A 15,576-nucleotide genomic window follows, 5' to 3' on the forward strand; every position below is an offset into this window, starting at 1 on the left:
TGCAAGGGAAATTGAGGAGTCGGAGTTGCAGGTTTGGCTTACAGACTCCACAGCCCTGCTACAAACTAAATGCTAGGATAAAAAAAAAAAACTCTTCAAAAAAGGAAGGAAGCGCGGCGCTGCGACACAGCATACATCCTGAGCAGAGCCGCACTGCGTGCAGGTACCAGCTCTGCCGTCCAGGAGGCACCAAGCCGAAAATAAAAAAGTGTGACCTCCGCCTCCTCCGGTGAGGCCTCTGCTGGCTGCAAAATACTAAGTCTTTGTGATGGTGCACCTGGAATGAGTCCTGCTAGAAGGCAGAGCATGAAGGAGAGGGCATACTGCGATTCAACATGCCTGATCCTTTCTTCCCACAGGTAAGCCACCTCTGTACAGGTCAGATTTTGGTTTAATGTCCATGTGTCCTGGTAACACTGCGCCTCTGTTGCAGAAGTGAACCATGCAATGCCGCTCATCTCCTGGGGGAATAGTTTATTCCCTAGCGAGCTAAGTGTGCGCCTTTATGGGAGGTCGGAGCTAACTGCAGCCTCCAGCCCCATTCACACAAGTGCCCCCGTCACTACGGCACAGCTCTAAAAATCAAAAGCTAAAAATAAGACACATTCTCGGCATAACTATCATTGTCGTATTTTCCTTCCCACCAGGAATTTACGCTACTCACCACGTCTGGCACGTCTTACCTACAAAAAGAAAGTCCACAGGAGCCAAGGAGCTGCAGTTGTGTGACCAAGAGATGAGCCCGCACAGCCCCGGCCTGCTCCTCGGCCCGAGGCTGCCCCGCTACTGCACAGCCTTGCTCCTCGGCCCGAGGCTGCCCCGCTACTGCACAGCCTGCTCCTCGGCCCGAGGCTGCCCCGCTACTGCACAGCCTGCTCCTCGGCCCGAGGCTGCCCCGCTACTGCACAGCCTGCTCCTCGGCCCGAGGCTGCCCCGCTACTGCACAGCCTGCTCCTCGGCCCGAGGCTGCCCCGCTACTGCACAGCCTGCTCCTCGGCCCGAGGCTGCCCCGCTACTGCACAGCCTGCTCCTCGGCCCGAGGCTGCCCCGCTACTGCACAGCCTGCTCCTCGGCCCGAGGCTGCCCCGCTACTGCACAGCCTGCTCCTCGGCCCGAGGCTGCCCCGCTACTGCACAGCCTGCTCCTCGGCCCGAGGCTGCCCCGCTACTGCACAGCCTGCTCCTCGGCCCGAGGCTGCCCCGCTACTGCACAGCCTGCTCCTCGGCCCGAGGCTGCCCCGCTACTGCACAGCCTGCTCCTCGGCCCGAGGCTGCCCCGCTACTGCACAGCCTGCTCCTCGGCCCGAGGCTGCCCCGCTACTGCACAGCCTGCTCCTCGGCCCGAGGCTGCCCCGCTACTGCACAGCCTGCTCCTCGGCCCGAGGCTGCCCCGCTACTGCACAGCCTGCTCCTCGGCCCGAGGCTGCCCCGCTACTGCACAGAACAGACGTCTCACAGTGCATAAAGCATTAAGATTCCCCTTCACTGGAACTAAAAGGCCAAGGATGACCCCTGAAAATGAAACCCACAGCGGTAACCATCCTCCTCCACCAAACTGTGTACTGGCCACAATGCAGAGGGTAACGCTCATCTGGAACCACCAAACCCAGACTCCTCCGTCCGATGCAAACCGAGCAGTGTGATCCATCACTGCACAGAACGTCTCCTCTAGAGTGCAGCGGTGGCGGCTTGAGGCCATGTCCGCACTTTGCGTCGTCCTACTTGCAGTTCAAAACGCACCCTCTGGCAGTAATTGATTTTGCCAAAGTTGCTTTTGTCCACAAAATAGCGCTAAAAACGCATGGATATTTACCACGTTTTTGCCGCATTCTTAGCGCTTTTTACATGCTTTTCCATTGCGTTCTTACAGATGCGTTTTGAACATAAAGACACTGCTAAATAAAGTTTAAACAGTCAAACCTAATGAAATAGAAAAAAAAGGAGCACAATTTTTGAAAAAATAAAATAGTTAAATTTCATATAATTATTATAGCTGTTTTATACTATTTAGCGGTAAAATATCAATAAATTAATATTTTTCTTTAAATTGTCGGACTATGTAAAGGGACATATTATACCATTATTTTAATGTCCGAAAAACATGCGTTTTGTTAGTCCAAAACGCATGTTTTCAGCACCTAAAAAGCAGGTAAAATGCTGGTATTTTGATATTTCTTGCTTTTTGCCATTTCTCATTGACTTCAATGTTAGCAAAACGCAACCAAAACGGCAAAAACAATTGACCTCCTGCTTCTTTGAACGCATGGTTTTTGCCACAAAATATGCAAATTAAACGCAGCATTTGGAAACGCAAAGTGCGGTCTAGAAATCTACATTTTCTATAGACTTTGCTGTAAAATCAAAACGCATGCCTTTTGGCATGAAAGCGCTGCAGTTCAAAACGGACCTAAAAAGCACCTGAAACGCAGGTGGAAACGCAAAGTGCGGACACAGCCTAACACTACTCCATCCAAGCACTGTGCTTGGTGATGTACCGCTCGGCGTTGTGCTTGGTGATGTACGGCTCGGCATTGTGCTTGGTGATGTACCGCTCGGCGTTGTGCTTGGTGATGTACGGCTCGGCCTTGCGCTTGGTGATGTATGGCTCGGCATTGTGCTTGGTGATGTGCGGCTCGGCATAGTGCTTGGTGATGTGCGGCTCGGCATTGCGCTTGGTGATGTGCGGCTCGGCATTGCGCTTGGTGATGTGCGGCTCGGCATTGTGCTTGGTGATGTGCGGCTCGGCATTGTGCTTGGTGATGTGCGGCTCGGCATTGTGCTTGGTGATGTATGGCTCGGCATTGTGCTTGGTGATGCACGGCTCAGCATTGTGCTTGGTGATGTGCGGCTCGGCATGAACCTCCCGGCGCACGCAGTGTTAGTTCTAATGGACTCTGCAGTTATGGGGTCTGCAGAGCGGTGGTGACTTTTCTGCCCTCTGCTCTTGCCCCCCGCTCTGTAATGTTACGTGGTCTCCGCTCTGTGGCTGAGTTGCTGGTTCCTTCCACTTCTCACTCACAGGTGATGGGGGAAGATTTAGGAGGAATAAATGCCATGTTTGTACTTCTTACACCGGTTGCTAATATTACAGGACCGCACTGGTATCCGTGGGCTCCGCACCACCAGCCCTCCTTCACATTAGCAAAGGCAGATGGCATGGCGGGTCGGATGTTTTACTCAGAGGGGGGCCAAATGTCTTACTCCGAGGGGGGACCTCGGAGTAAGACATGTCGGATGTCTTACTCCGAGGGGGGGACAAAGGGGCCGGATGTCTTACTCCGAGGGGGGGGCCGGCCAAAGGGGCCGGATGTCTTACTCCGAGGGGGGGACAAAGGGGCCGGATGTCTTACTCCGAGGGGGGGGCCGCCAAAGGGGCCGGATGTCTTACTCCGAGTGGGGGGGGCCGCCAAAGGGGCCGGATGTCTTACTCCGAGGGGGGCACAGAGGGGCCGGATGTCTTACTCCGAGGGGGGCACAGAGGGGCCGGATGTTTCACCCTAAGGGGATCAAGGGGGCCGGATGTTTTACTCTGAGGTGGGCAAAGGGGCCAGATATTGTACTCCAGAGGGTGAATGGGCAGGATGTTATACACCAGGGGCAAATGGGTGGAAGGTGAGGGGCTGGACGTTGTATACAGGGGGCATGTGTAAGCAGGGCTGAATGAACAATTTAAGCGCAATGAATGAGACAGGTCCGAATCCTTTTCTCCATATTGCTCACACATATGCTGTAGGTGGAAATGGTAGAGAACAAATATCTGAAGGTTATCACCAAACAGCCCGGCAGTGTTATAATTGAAAACAAACAGTGACAGAGGCAAAAATAATTGCCACCCGCCGCACAACACAAGCACCAGACACAACACCGAGTACACAAAGCCCTGAAATGTATGAAAACACTGAAAATATGTGGTATTGGCCTATTACCTGCAGGTATGTATGGGAATGAATGGAGGAGCTGCTGTCATGTTCAATAACTGTACAGACGCGATGTGGAGTTCCCTCCGCGCTGACACATAAAGGAGGCTGGGAAGGTGGAAGCATCGATCCATAGTAACCAGTAACAAAGCAAACTGGTGGGAGAGCGCCACAAACACCACGCCATCTCCGCTCATAGGAAACCAGCGAGCAAAGCCTATAGTACCAGTGCAGGTCAGCTCTGGTCATACGAGAGAATGGAGATCACAAAGGGGACCCCCGCCAGCATACAGGGGGACCGCCGCACCACCATACAGGGGGGACTCCCCGCACCATCATACAGGGGGGACTCCCCGCACCATCATACAGGGGGGACTCCCCGCACCATCATACAGGGGGGACTCCCCGCACCATCATACAGGGGGGACTCCCCGCACCATCATACAGGGGGGACTCCCCGCACCATCATACAGGGGGGACTCCCCGCACCATCATACAGGGGGGACTCCCCGCACCATCATACAGGGGGGACTCCCCGCACCATCATACAGGGGGGACTCCCCGCACCATCATACAGGGGGACCGCCCGCACCATCATACAGGGGGACCCCCCGCACCATCATACAGGGGGACCCCCCGCACCATCATACAGGGGGACCCCCCGCACCATCATACAGGGGGACCCCCCGCACCATCATACAGGGGGACCGCCCGCACCATCATACAGGGGGGACTCCCCGCACCATCATACAGGGGGGACTCCCCGCACCATCATACAGGGGGGACTCCCCGCACCATCATACAGGGGGGACTCCCCGCACCATCATACAGGGGGGACTCCCCGCACCATCATACAGGGGGGACTCCCCGCACCATCATACAGGGGGGACTCCCCGCACCATCATACAGGGGGACCGCCCGCACCATCATACAGGGGGACCGCCCGCACCATCATACAGGGGGACCCCCCGCACCATCATACAGGGGGACCCCCCGCACCATCATACAGGGGGACCGCCCGCACCATCATACAGGGGGGACTCCCCGCACCATCATACAGGGGGGACTCCCCGCACCATCATACAGGGGGGACTCCCCGCACCATCATACAGGGGGGACTCCCCGCACCATCATACAGGGGGACCCCCCGCACCATCATACAGGGGGACCGCCCGCACCATCATACAGGGGGACCGCCCGCACCATCATACAGGGGGACCGCCCGCACCATCATACAGGGGGACCGCCCGCACCATCATACAGGGGGACCGCCCGCACCATCATACAGGGGGACCGCCCGCACCATCATACAGGGGGACCGCCCGCACCATCATACAGGGGGACCGCCCGCACCATCATACAGGGGGACCGCCCGCACCATCATACAGGGGGACCGCCCGCACCATCATACAGGGGGACCGCCCGCACCATCATACAGGGGGACCGCCCGCACCATCATACAGGGGGACCGCCCGCACCATCATACAGGGGGACCGCCCGCACCATCATACAGGGGGACCGCCCGCACCATCATACAGGGGGACCGCCCGCACCATCATACAGGGGTACCGCCCGCACCATCATACAGGGGGACCGCCCGCACCATCATACAGGGGGACCGCCCGCACCATCATACAGGGGGACCGCCCGCACCATCATACAGGGGTACCGCCCGCACCATCATACAGGGGTACCGCCCGCACCATCATACAGGGGTACCGCCCGCACCATCATACAGGGGTACCGCCCGCACCATCATACAGGGGGACCGCCCGCACCATCATACAGGGGTACCGCCCGCACCATCATACAGGGGTACCGCCCGCACCATCATACAGGGGTACCGCCCGCACCATCATACAGGGGGACTCCCCGCACCATCATACAGGGGGACTCCCCGCACTATCAAACAGGGGGACCGCTGCTCCTCTACCAAGTGCTGTGGCCATAACCAAAGTTTGCTGGAGCTTCTGCCCAGGGAAAGTGGAGAGGGGCAGCTGGGTTTTGGTCTCATGGTATAAAATTTCCTGCTCTCAGCCCCCTAAAAGGGGCAAATGTCCCTTTAATAACCAAGCTTTTCCTAATAAAGCTTTGGTACCAGAGAACTCAGAATGCCACCGAGCGCCACTGGTAACCGCACCGAGCGCCACTGGTAACCGCACCGAGCGCCACTGGTAACCGCACCGAGCGCCACTGGTAACCGCACCGACTATATACACAACACCTAGTGACAGAGGCGGCTGCAGACCGATCAACCCTCCTCTCAGCATTAAAGCACCACTCCAGCATTTTGGGGGGTTTTAGCACTGGAGGGGCGCTTTTAACCCAAGTCCACTGCCCCCGATGGTAAACTGAGCGCACGTTGCGTATTTGCGTGCAGTTACGCTGCGTATTGCACTGCAGTGTAACTGCATGCGTCCTGCGTCCCCAGCACAATCTATGAAGATTGTGAATAATCCATGCGCACGCTGCCAAAACGCTGCGTTCTAAAAAGCAACATCTCACTTACTCCGTGCGCTTTGGATGCAGCCCCCGCTCTGTCTATGGTGGGGGCTGTATCCAGAGCGCATGAAATCGGCTTTTTCACTGTATTCATTACGCAGTGTTTCTGCAGCGATTTGAAGCGCACATGTGCTGTCAAATCGCTGCAGAAATTTCTGCAGGGACACGACGCAACGTGCGCACATAGCCTTATACTCACCCTCTGGAGTTTTCATCCTTTTTCAGCACCACTCCGGATCCACAGCGCCATCGTGACTGGAATTTGTGATTGACCGGAAGTCAGAAGTTACGTCACAAGCGCTCAATACAAGTCTATGAGAGCCAAGCGAGGCTCTCAGACTTTTATTGAGTCGTGACCTCCGGCACAATCCATGGTATTGGGGGAGGGGGGGGGGCAACTTCTCATACGAACAGAGAAGTAAATTTGCTGTAGACTTGAGCAGGGAAAGTTTTCCAAGATGTAAAGGATTTTGGAACGTGTGCTATCAAACTAAATCTTCCCATTTCCAGAGAAGCCTCCTTCCCCCGGGGCCATAATGGCAGGGGAAACTGCTTCTCCCTGTGGAGACCACTAGGCTGGGCAATGGTCTCTGGGAGAAGATATGCAAATTAGCTTCCTTCCAAAAAATATGTCGGCTCTCTAGTGCCACCACCTGGATGAAGCTTTACCTGCATCAGCACCCTACAGGGTTGGCTTCAGGCCTGCACCCCTGGAGATGCATAGGTCTGCAGAGGACCTGCGTACATTCAGCTGGAGGCCTGTACCCATGAGGAGCGTATAATGACCACCTTGCTGAGCGCAGCACCGGGCGGACAGTACACAGCTCGGTGACATCACGGCTACATGAAGGATTTGGTTTTGTTTTCCATGTATGTAAATCTGTTCTAAGGTTTCATTGTCCTCAGAAAACTGGGTTAGCCGGTCCACGAACAAGAAAAGGTTTTGTGCGGCTTTGCCCGGTGCTTTGTTTGCACGGCGTTACACGGCACGGGCTGCAGACAACAGGCACTTTATTTATAGGTATTTTTAGGCGACTTTTGGAACAGGTTCTGCTTCTTCACAAGCCCCATCTATGTCTGGAGAAGCCTCCAATTATCCAGAAGATGCTGCGAAGACTATGGAGAGGGAGAACGAGCTGGGAGGAAGCAGTGGAGAGCAACATCGGCCGCCATGCTTCCCTGTATACATATACTCATATACGGTGGGCAGGGAACGCAAATAAGTCCCATTAACCAACCATAAGAGCAATGGACGGCCCGCGGACCTCAGAAACAGGTCAACCTCTGCAGTGTTAATTGACGCCATTGATATGATCCAATGGGTCACACCCGGGCAGCGGGGGGGCTCACCGACTGCCCCCATAACTGACATCTTGGTCCTCCTGTGCAGCAATAGGCTGAGCCTCATAAGAGAACAGCGATCTCACCATATAATTTGGGCAGTTATTTCTTGCATTTTGCCCCTTTAAATGTTTTGCAGCGGCAGTGATTCTAAATGGTGGAGTGACCGGGTTACCACCATCGCTCTAAAGGATGAAAGGACAGAAAACTATTAATATTAAGGACTAAGTGGAGGAAGAGTGAGGCGATCATTCGGGCTGCAGCGAGCAGCCGGCTGTAACATGGAAGGGAGTCGACTTCCTGAGGACTGAGCGGCCTGATGTCACTGACCGAGGCCTGTTTCCTCGGCTGTGTCACTGGGACGGCGGCACAACAAGCCTGGGGAATCCCAACACTACAGGACCTCTACCACCAAATCTACAGGAATCACCGCCGCTGGCATATACGGAGAAGATCTGACCTTTGGGACATCCATTGATCCATGGAAGGAAGGCACGCAAGTGTGGCGCAGGGAACTGCAGATGGATCTTGTGCGTAAAAACAAGCACTTTTTCAATTTACTATTTATTAAAATTTGCATCTGTTTTTGAGATATTTGTTTTGTTTGCAGCTCGTTGCCTCGGAGACCGACCACTGCAGCTGCCTAGCCTGTGTCAGCGTGATCTGAAGATTAGGCGGTGACCGCGAGATCCAGTTACCAAACAGCGTTTACAAGCTCAAGAAGCGGTGGTCGGTCTCCAAAGCAACAAGCTATAAACAAAACAAAAGTGTTAATATCTCAGAACGGCTGACATTTTTAAGACGCGGTAAACAGTAAAGTTGCTTGTCTTTACGTGGACTATCCGACAATACCCATTTATAAAGAATGGAAGAACCCTTTAAGTGAAGGGGATGCAGCACTGAGGGCAATCTGCTGACATGAGGGGGGCAGTCAGTGGACATCTGCAAGTAAAAAGTGACAGTGCACGATATATACTTATAGGGCAACTACTGATGTGTTTCTTTAAGGGGGCTTCTAGCTTACATATTAGGGAACTGCATTTTAAGCAATTTCCTAATAAACGTGCATTTGCTATGTGGCCAAACATTTGGGAAGTAAAAAGACAAATAAAAGGATCCTCCCTTTGTGAGGGATTCAGTGTATCCTATAGCTGCTAAATATGATGTGGCCTCCGTGTGCAGATGAAATGGGAGGGGGACGGTACAATCACCGCACACTGGTGTCCCCCTGACATATGGGCACCATGCATTTCTCAGCCCATTACCCCATGATGGGTTATAGATCTCTAGCACAGGCCAGACATCAACAAATCCGCTGTGCGGTCCATGGGAACACGTGGGATTGATTTCCCCGTGCCGGCGTCCTGAAGCATTTCCAGCTGTGCAGCAGCTCCGGCCGCGGAGTCACAGGACGGCCATTTCTGGACACAATCTAACCCCCAAAATATATACGGTAAATTGAAAATGCAATCTTTTTTTGCTTTCTTGTTACACCGGCTTCAGGGAAAGTGGCCAGCACAGCGGTCACAGTCACCCAGCTTTCCAAGGCTCCTGCATAGAAATGCCCCCTAGTCCTCCATGACTAGGTTTAAGAAAAGCTGGAAACGTTGGCTGGGGTGGGCTATTGTCAGACCCCCCCCCTAGGAGCTACCATTGCATTGGACTGCTCTTGGCTTTCTCTGCGGCGGACGACACCTGGATCTAGTTATTCCCATGTCGGCCATGAAAGGATGAGATGGAAATATTTTACAGACCATTCGCAGGACCCTGGTCTGGCGGCCATATTTGCAATCCTGAGTCCCGCTCCTGATTGCCGGCATCCCTGGCTCTATTTTGATTCCCCAGCCTGACAACAATGGCATTGCACCAGGCCGGCTAATCACACGATGAGGCGGTATGCAGGGCCAATGTATATATTCACCTATAGAATATCCCTTTAACTGCATCATAGGCCCCCCTTGGTGGGTCTACTATTATAAACGGCATGCCTGAGCCCCGCTGTGCCGCTCTCCAACCATGTACCTCTGATGAGCGCCCATCAGCTCTCCCGAAAAGCCTGGATTAGTAAATACTTGCGTTACGCATAAAATAAGCCCAAATCACATTGTCATAATTTTGTATTGTGAAGTTCCTCTGTTATCCCTCCTGGAAATGCAACCAAAAACTGCATGTCACCAGTCAGAGGATGGCCATATACGACCTCACACTGTGCAATCTGTAGGGACACGGCCCTTACACATGAAGAATAGTAAGACGCTGATCATTTATTTATCAATGCTCCAGAGGAACAACAGAGGTACGGGACCACGTAACATTATGAGAAGATGTAGTAAATGTAAATGCCATACTTCCTATTCTATAACAGACAGGTCAGGAGAGGGGACGGCTCCTCTAGAAAGGAAAGTTAGTATTTATGCAGCTTTTACAAAAAAAAGGTGCAAAAAAGATAAAAAAAAAATGGCCGTCATATAGTAAAACGTACCTCCTACAGCAAGCCGCAACTCCCTGCAAACACTCCTTCAGAGGGTTCCCGTCTGGGACATTTATGGTATATACATAGGACATGAGATCAGTGTATAGTGGATGAGGACCTGCACCCATCTCAGGATCGGGCCCCTCATACACATCGCTGCTGGTTGGGAGGCGGCCATCATATCTATTCATTGCTATGGGAAATCCAGGGACCTCTCCATGGACGGCAGCCACTGGCGGGGTCCCAGAGGAGGGATCTGCCTCCACTATAGATTTGGGAATGGCCCTGTACAGGGATAGTAGCTGCGGGGACGGCTCGCTGTACACAACTGTGTAGGAGGAGACTTTCAGGATATAAGTGGATGCGCCATCAATGTGCGCGATGGGAATATCCTTGTACAGGGAATCAGTCAGCAGGTTTTTGTTATGTAACCTGACAGTAGTGTAATGTAGGGGGGTCGAGTAACCTGATTCCAGATATATAGGATTTTGATACAATCCCAGTTTTCTCTGCAGCAGATCTAGCAGACCTCAGCCTGCTGAGCTGTGTATAACCCCGCCTAAACCACTGATTGGCTGCTGCCAAACAGTGCTGGAGGCAGGGTTGGACTAGGAGGCAAGAAACACCTAGTCTAGTGATAATATCCTGCTGATAAAACACTGATTGTATTGAAATAGCAACACAGCTTAGTAAGTGACATCACTGCCCCCTACATTATGCTGCTCTCAGATTACATAAACACCTGCAGACTGATTCCCTTTAATGTGAGCAGATATTCTGGGCCACTTGTTTGGGCAGAAGGCCACCTAGCACTAGTGCAGTCTCCTAATGAGATCCTCCATGATAAGATTATAATACAGATGTGCGCAGGATTAATCCCGAGTCCTGGATGCCAGAGATGGCAGGGTATTCTGTGCGGACAAGCGGCCTTTATGGAAACCTCTTCCCTCCGTGGCCGCACGCTGCGGAGCTGATAGCAGCGCTGTAGGCACAGTCCAGAGTGGTTACAATGGTAAATGTCACTCTCCTCTGCTCAGTTTCCTCGTCGTCCTCTACTAATAGTCTACAGAGGCCAAACAAACCTCCTGGGAATCCTCTTGCAGGAAACACATCCATTATGGGATGCACCGGACTAAACCTCTCCCCAATCCTGCCGCACATGCATATACCGCCCGCTCCATCACTGCCCACACCCCTTCCATCTACAGAGGACCCGGCCTCGCACCGGACACTTGTGCTTCCTGGGCTGTACCCAGTAACCAGGAAAAAAAAAAGAAACAAAAGCAACAAGACATAGAAAAGCCAAGGATGAAATAATCCCGCTCCGGGCAGCAGCGACCAAAGCAGGATTTAACTACGCAGATCGGGGGACAATCACCGAGGGGTCCGGGTTAAGAGACCCCCCCCTGATAATTAACGACAGTATCATCAGACGGCAACAAAAGTTCAATGGTGGAGACCCGAGGAGGAGCTGCAACCTCATCTGTGAGACGTCCTAACTGCAGGTGTATCCTGGGAGCAGGATCATGTCACATCCACCCACTGAGAGTGTCCGAGGACATTGTACCCCAATGTCAGCACCCCAGACCCTCACAGGCTGCACTACCAGCCGGCCAGATAACCGAGCATGAGCACGGCAGACATGTAACCGTCCGTCATGTCAGGAGCAGCACAGAAATACACAGCCGGCTGCAGGATGTGCCTGTGTGATAAGGAGTCTATAATCATCAGCAGCAGCTAATGAATACCTGTCCCCGTGTAGATGACATATGCAAATCAGGCTGGAAGCGCACTTAGGGCGTGCCTGCGCAGCGGAAGGGAAGGAAGGCAGGGGGGGGGGAGGTGCCTGCGCAGCGGAAGGGAAGGAAGGCAGGGGGGAGGTGCCTGCGCAGCGGGAAGGCAGGGGGGGGAGGTGCCTGCGCAGCGGGAAGGCAGGGGGGGGAGGTGCCTGCGCAGCGGGAAGGCAGGGGGGGGAGGTGCCTGCGCAGCGGGAAGGCAGGGGGGGGAGGTGCCTGCGCAGCGGGAAGGCAGGGGGGGGAGGTGCCTGCGCAGCGGGAAGGCAGGGGGGGGAGGTGCCTGCGCAGCGGGAAGGCAGGGGGGGGAGGTGCCTGCGCAGCGGGAAGGCAGGGGGGGGAGGTGCCTGCGCAGCGGGAAGGCAGGGGGGGGAGGTGCCTGCGCAGCGGGAAGGCAGGGGGGGGAGGTGCCTGCGCAGCGGGAAGGCAGGGGGGGGAGGTGCCTGCGCAGCGGGAAGGCAGGGGGGGGAGGTGCCTGCGCAGCGGGAAGGCAGGGGGGGGAGGTGCCTGCGCAGCGGGAAGGCAGGGGGGGGAGGTGCCTGCGCAGCGGGAAGGCAGGGGGGGGAGGTGCCTGCGCAGCGGGAAGGCGGGGGGGGAGGTGCCTGCGCAGCGGGAAGGCAGGGGGGGGAGGTGCCTGCGCAGCGGGAAGGCAGGGGGGGGAGGTGCCTGCGCAGCGGGAAGGCAGGGGGAGGTGCCTGCGCAGCGGGAAGGCAGGGGGAGGTGCCTGCGCAGCGGGAAGGCAGGGGGAGGTGCCTGCGCAGCGGGAAGGCAGGGGGAGGTGCCTGCGCAGCGGGAAGGCAGGGGGAGGTGCCTGCGCAGCGGGAAGGCAGGGGGAGGTGCCTGCGCAGCGGGAAGGCAGGGGGAGGTGCCTGCGCAGCGGGAAGGCAGGGGGAGGTGCCTGCGCAGCGGGAAGGCAGGGGGAGGTGCCTGCGCAGCGGGAAGGCAGGGGGAGGTGCCTGCGCAGCGGGAAGGCAGGGGGAGGTGCCTGCGCAGCGGGAAGGCAGGGGGAGGTGCCTGCGCAGCGGGAAGGCAGGGGGAGGTGCCTGCGCAGCGGGAAGGCAGGGGGAGGTGCCTGCGCAGCGGGAAGGCAGGGGGAGGTGTCTGTGCACTGGGTACTCCAGCACTCTTTTCTCCCTAAATCAGTTCTCTGATGTGAACAATCCCTACATTTTTCTTCTTTTTTGGCTCTTAGCAGTAGGCAGATTACAATGTATTGGTGCTCAGGAAAATCCCTTCAATTTCCTAAGCGAACTAAAGGCCCCATGTGCATGATTGTCTTATGGCTCCATACAAGTTCAGACATGCAATATGCTAAAAGTCACACCTACCGGGCCAATCTGCACCTTTGAAAGCCTCAGACATGCAAAGTTTACTTTTTTCATTATTACAGGAGAGCAATAAACAAATGCTGCTATACGTCACTCTAGGGGAAACAATGTTTCCACAATTCTGCATTTATCATCCATCCTTGCAATAGGAGCTGAGCATTTCTGCATTGTACCTGCCTGTCTCTGCCATGGAGAGGCGCCGTGCCCGCTCATCTGTATTCACACGCCTCCATACTGATGAACGGGGGGCTCCTGTCCTGGTGATCAGCGGGCCGAGCGATCAGAAGTGTATTACACATATGACTTATCCTGAGCACACGTGATAAGAATATTCTCCTTTACAGATATGGCCCCAGGAGGAAATACGCCGGCAGTACATAGGCTCCATTATCAGACACCTGACGATGGTGTAAATAGGTCGGCTCTGATTTATGCTGCAAATAAGAAGAATTACACCGGGTGCGATAATTAAGAAGACGGAGGGATTCTACTGGTCAGAAAGAGGTCATTGTGATCGGGGGATTACTGCACAGCGCTCACAGGATCAGACACAGCCGCTCCTCACCGCTAAAGGGTTCCAACTCTTTTTGGGGTTGTGTTAAGTTAATAAGTTCTCCTCTATCGACAGGATAGGGGATAATATGAAGTTATATTATGTTATCACTGGGGTTTTGACCGCTGATGCCCCCACTGATCCCGAGGACCTCAAGTCTGCAATCCACCACCTGACTGCAGCGCAGCTTGAGAATGCACATCACCGCTCCATTCATTGTCTATGGGACTGCCAGAGACAGCCAGGCATTGTCCTCAGGGCACAGGTGCACATGATCGAGCTCTGGCCCATTCATTGCCTATGGGAATGCCAGAGACAGCCAGGCATTGTCCTCGGGGCACAGGTGCACATGATCTGCCTCCCCTCCCATTCATTGTCTATGGGATTGCCAAAGACAGCCAGGTATTGGCTTCAGAGTCGAGGTGCACATGATAGACATCTGCTCCATTCATTGCCTATGAGACTGCCGAAGACGGCCAGGAATTGCCTTCAGAGCAGAGGTGCACATGATTGACCTCCTATCCCCTTCATTGCCTATGGGACTGCCGGAGACATCCAGGCACGGTCTGCAGAGGTGCACACGAGCTGCTCATTCACCACTTCTCCTTGCACACATACCCTTACACACATGGCTTTGTCTGGTGCTGCAGATTAGCCGCATTTGCAGGCCCAATATATGGCTGTGAGATGGTTTTAGTCTCCACCAATCACAAATCCCGGCGCATTTCCAAACATTTCAAGTAATGAATGTAGCAGTGGAGCATGGGTGCTGCCGGACGTCCCACCACACGGGGCGCTCTATAGGGTTATTCTCGGGAGATCCCAGAGATCAGAGCCCCAGAAGTCCACAAGCTATCATCTATCCCTTTAATAGGTGATACGTTTTAATGTCAGGAATAACTCTCGTACCTTAAAGCTAATTGAACCATGTGACGGCATCAGCCACCGATGTAATGTATAAAAGGGGGCTTCGGTATTTAATTCTACATAGAAATAAGGGTGTCTATTCAGCATTTGGGGGGTCTATGATGTTTCTCAAACAGGTCGAGTGGTCTGCATCCAAAGTGCAGACTTTCACCTGTCCTCCTGGTAAGTCTCTATGGTGGTACCACCCCCCCGCGCAGGGTGCGCTCACTCACCTTTAAGCAGGGGCAGAGGCGTTAACTCTATAGGCTTGCCCTGAGACCTGAACTGTGAAGAGCTCTGCGACCTCTTCTGCCGGGCTTTCCTGACGGACTTCCGTGAAAATCCGTCTACTTTATCCACTGATGGAGGAGTGGTTGGTGCTGAGGACATATCCCTACTGGAGACAAGACGAGAAATAAACAGGGGGTTAGTATTCACACTGCGAACAGTCAGTAACAATCAATTAGCATTTTGCATTAATATTCCCAAAATTAAAGTGACCTGCTTATTGACAGCCCGGAGGAAAATAATGGGACGAGCCATGCCGGAGTTAAATCTTCTAGAATTGAGCAAAAAAATAAATAAATTTGGGAGGAGCCTGGCCCAGTGCCCCCAGACCAGAGTCCTCCTCCTACCTCCCCGGAAGGCGACTCTTCCGGTCAGCAGGCGCGGTGTCACACTGGGCATGCCGGCAGCTAGGAGAAGACAGGCAGGTCTTTGGTCTGGCGGCAATGGGCTACCAAAGTGGCTGCGGCACCAGGGTC

The 15,576-nt window shown here is 54.4% G+C and overlaps 1 protein-coding gene across 1 annotated transcript in view; it reads right to left on the reverse strand.

The window, feature by feature from the left end:
* LOC142279927 (serine/threonine-protein phosphatase 2A 56 kDa regulatory subunit epsilon isoform) overlaps window positions 1-15,205 on the reverse strand; it is a gene marked incomplete at its 3' end in the record, with an annotated part of 31,536 nt that extends 16,331 nt beyond the window's left edge. Inside the window, exon 1 of the mRNA XM_075332712.1 lies at window positions 15,046-15,205. Coding sequence (XP_075188827.1) covers window positions 15,046-15,202 — 157 coding nt within the window. The remainder of the gene's footprint in view (window positions 1-15,045) is intronic.
* Between the last annotated feature and the right edge of the window lie 371 nt (window positions 15,206-15,576).

Source organism: Anomaloglossus baeobatrachus, unplaced genomic scaffold (genome assembly GCF_048569485.1).
Source record: "Anomaloglossus baeobatrachus isolate aAnoBae1 unplaced genomic scaffold, aAnoBae1.hap1 Scaffold_4435, whole genome shotgun sequence".
In the NCBI taxonomy this organism is placed as follows: domain Eukaryota; kingdom Metazoa; phylum Chordata; class Amphibia; order Anura; family Aromobatidae; genus Anomaloglossus; species Anomaloglossus baeobatrachus.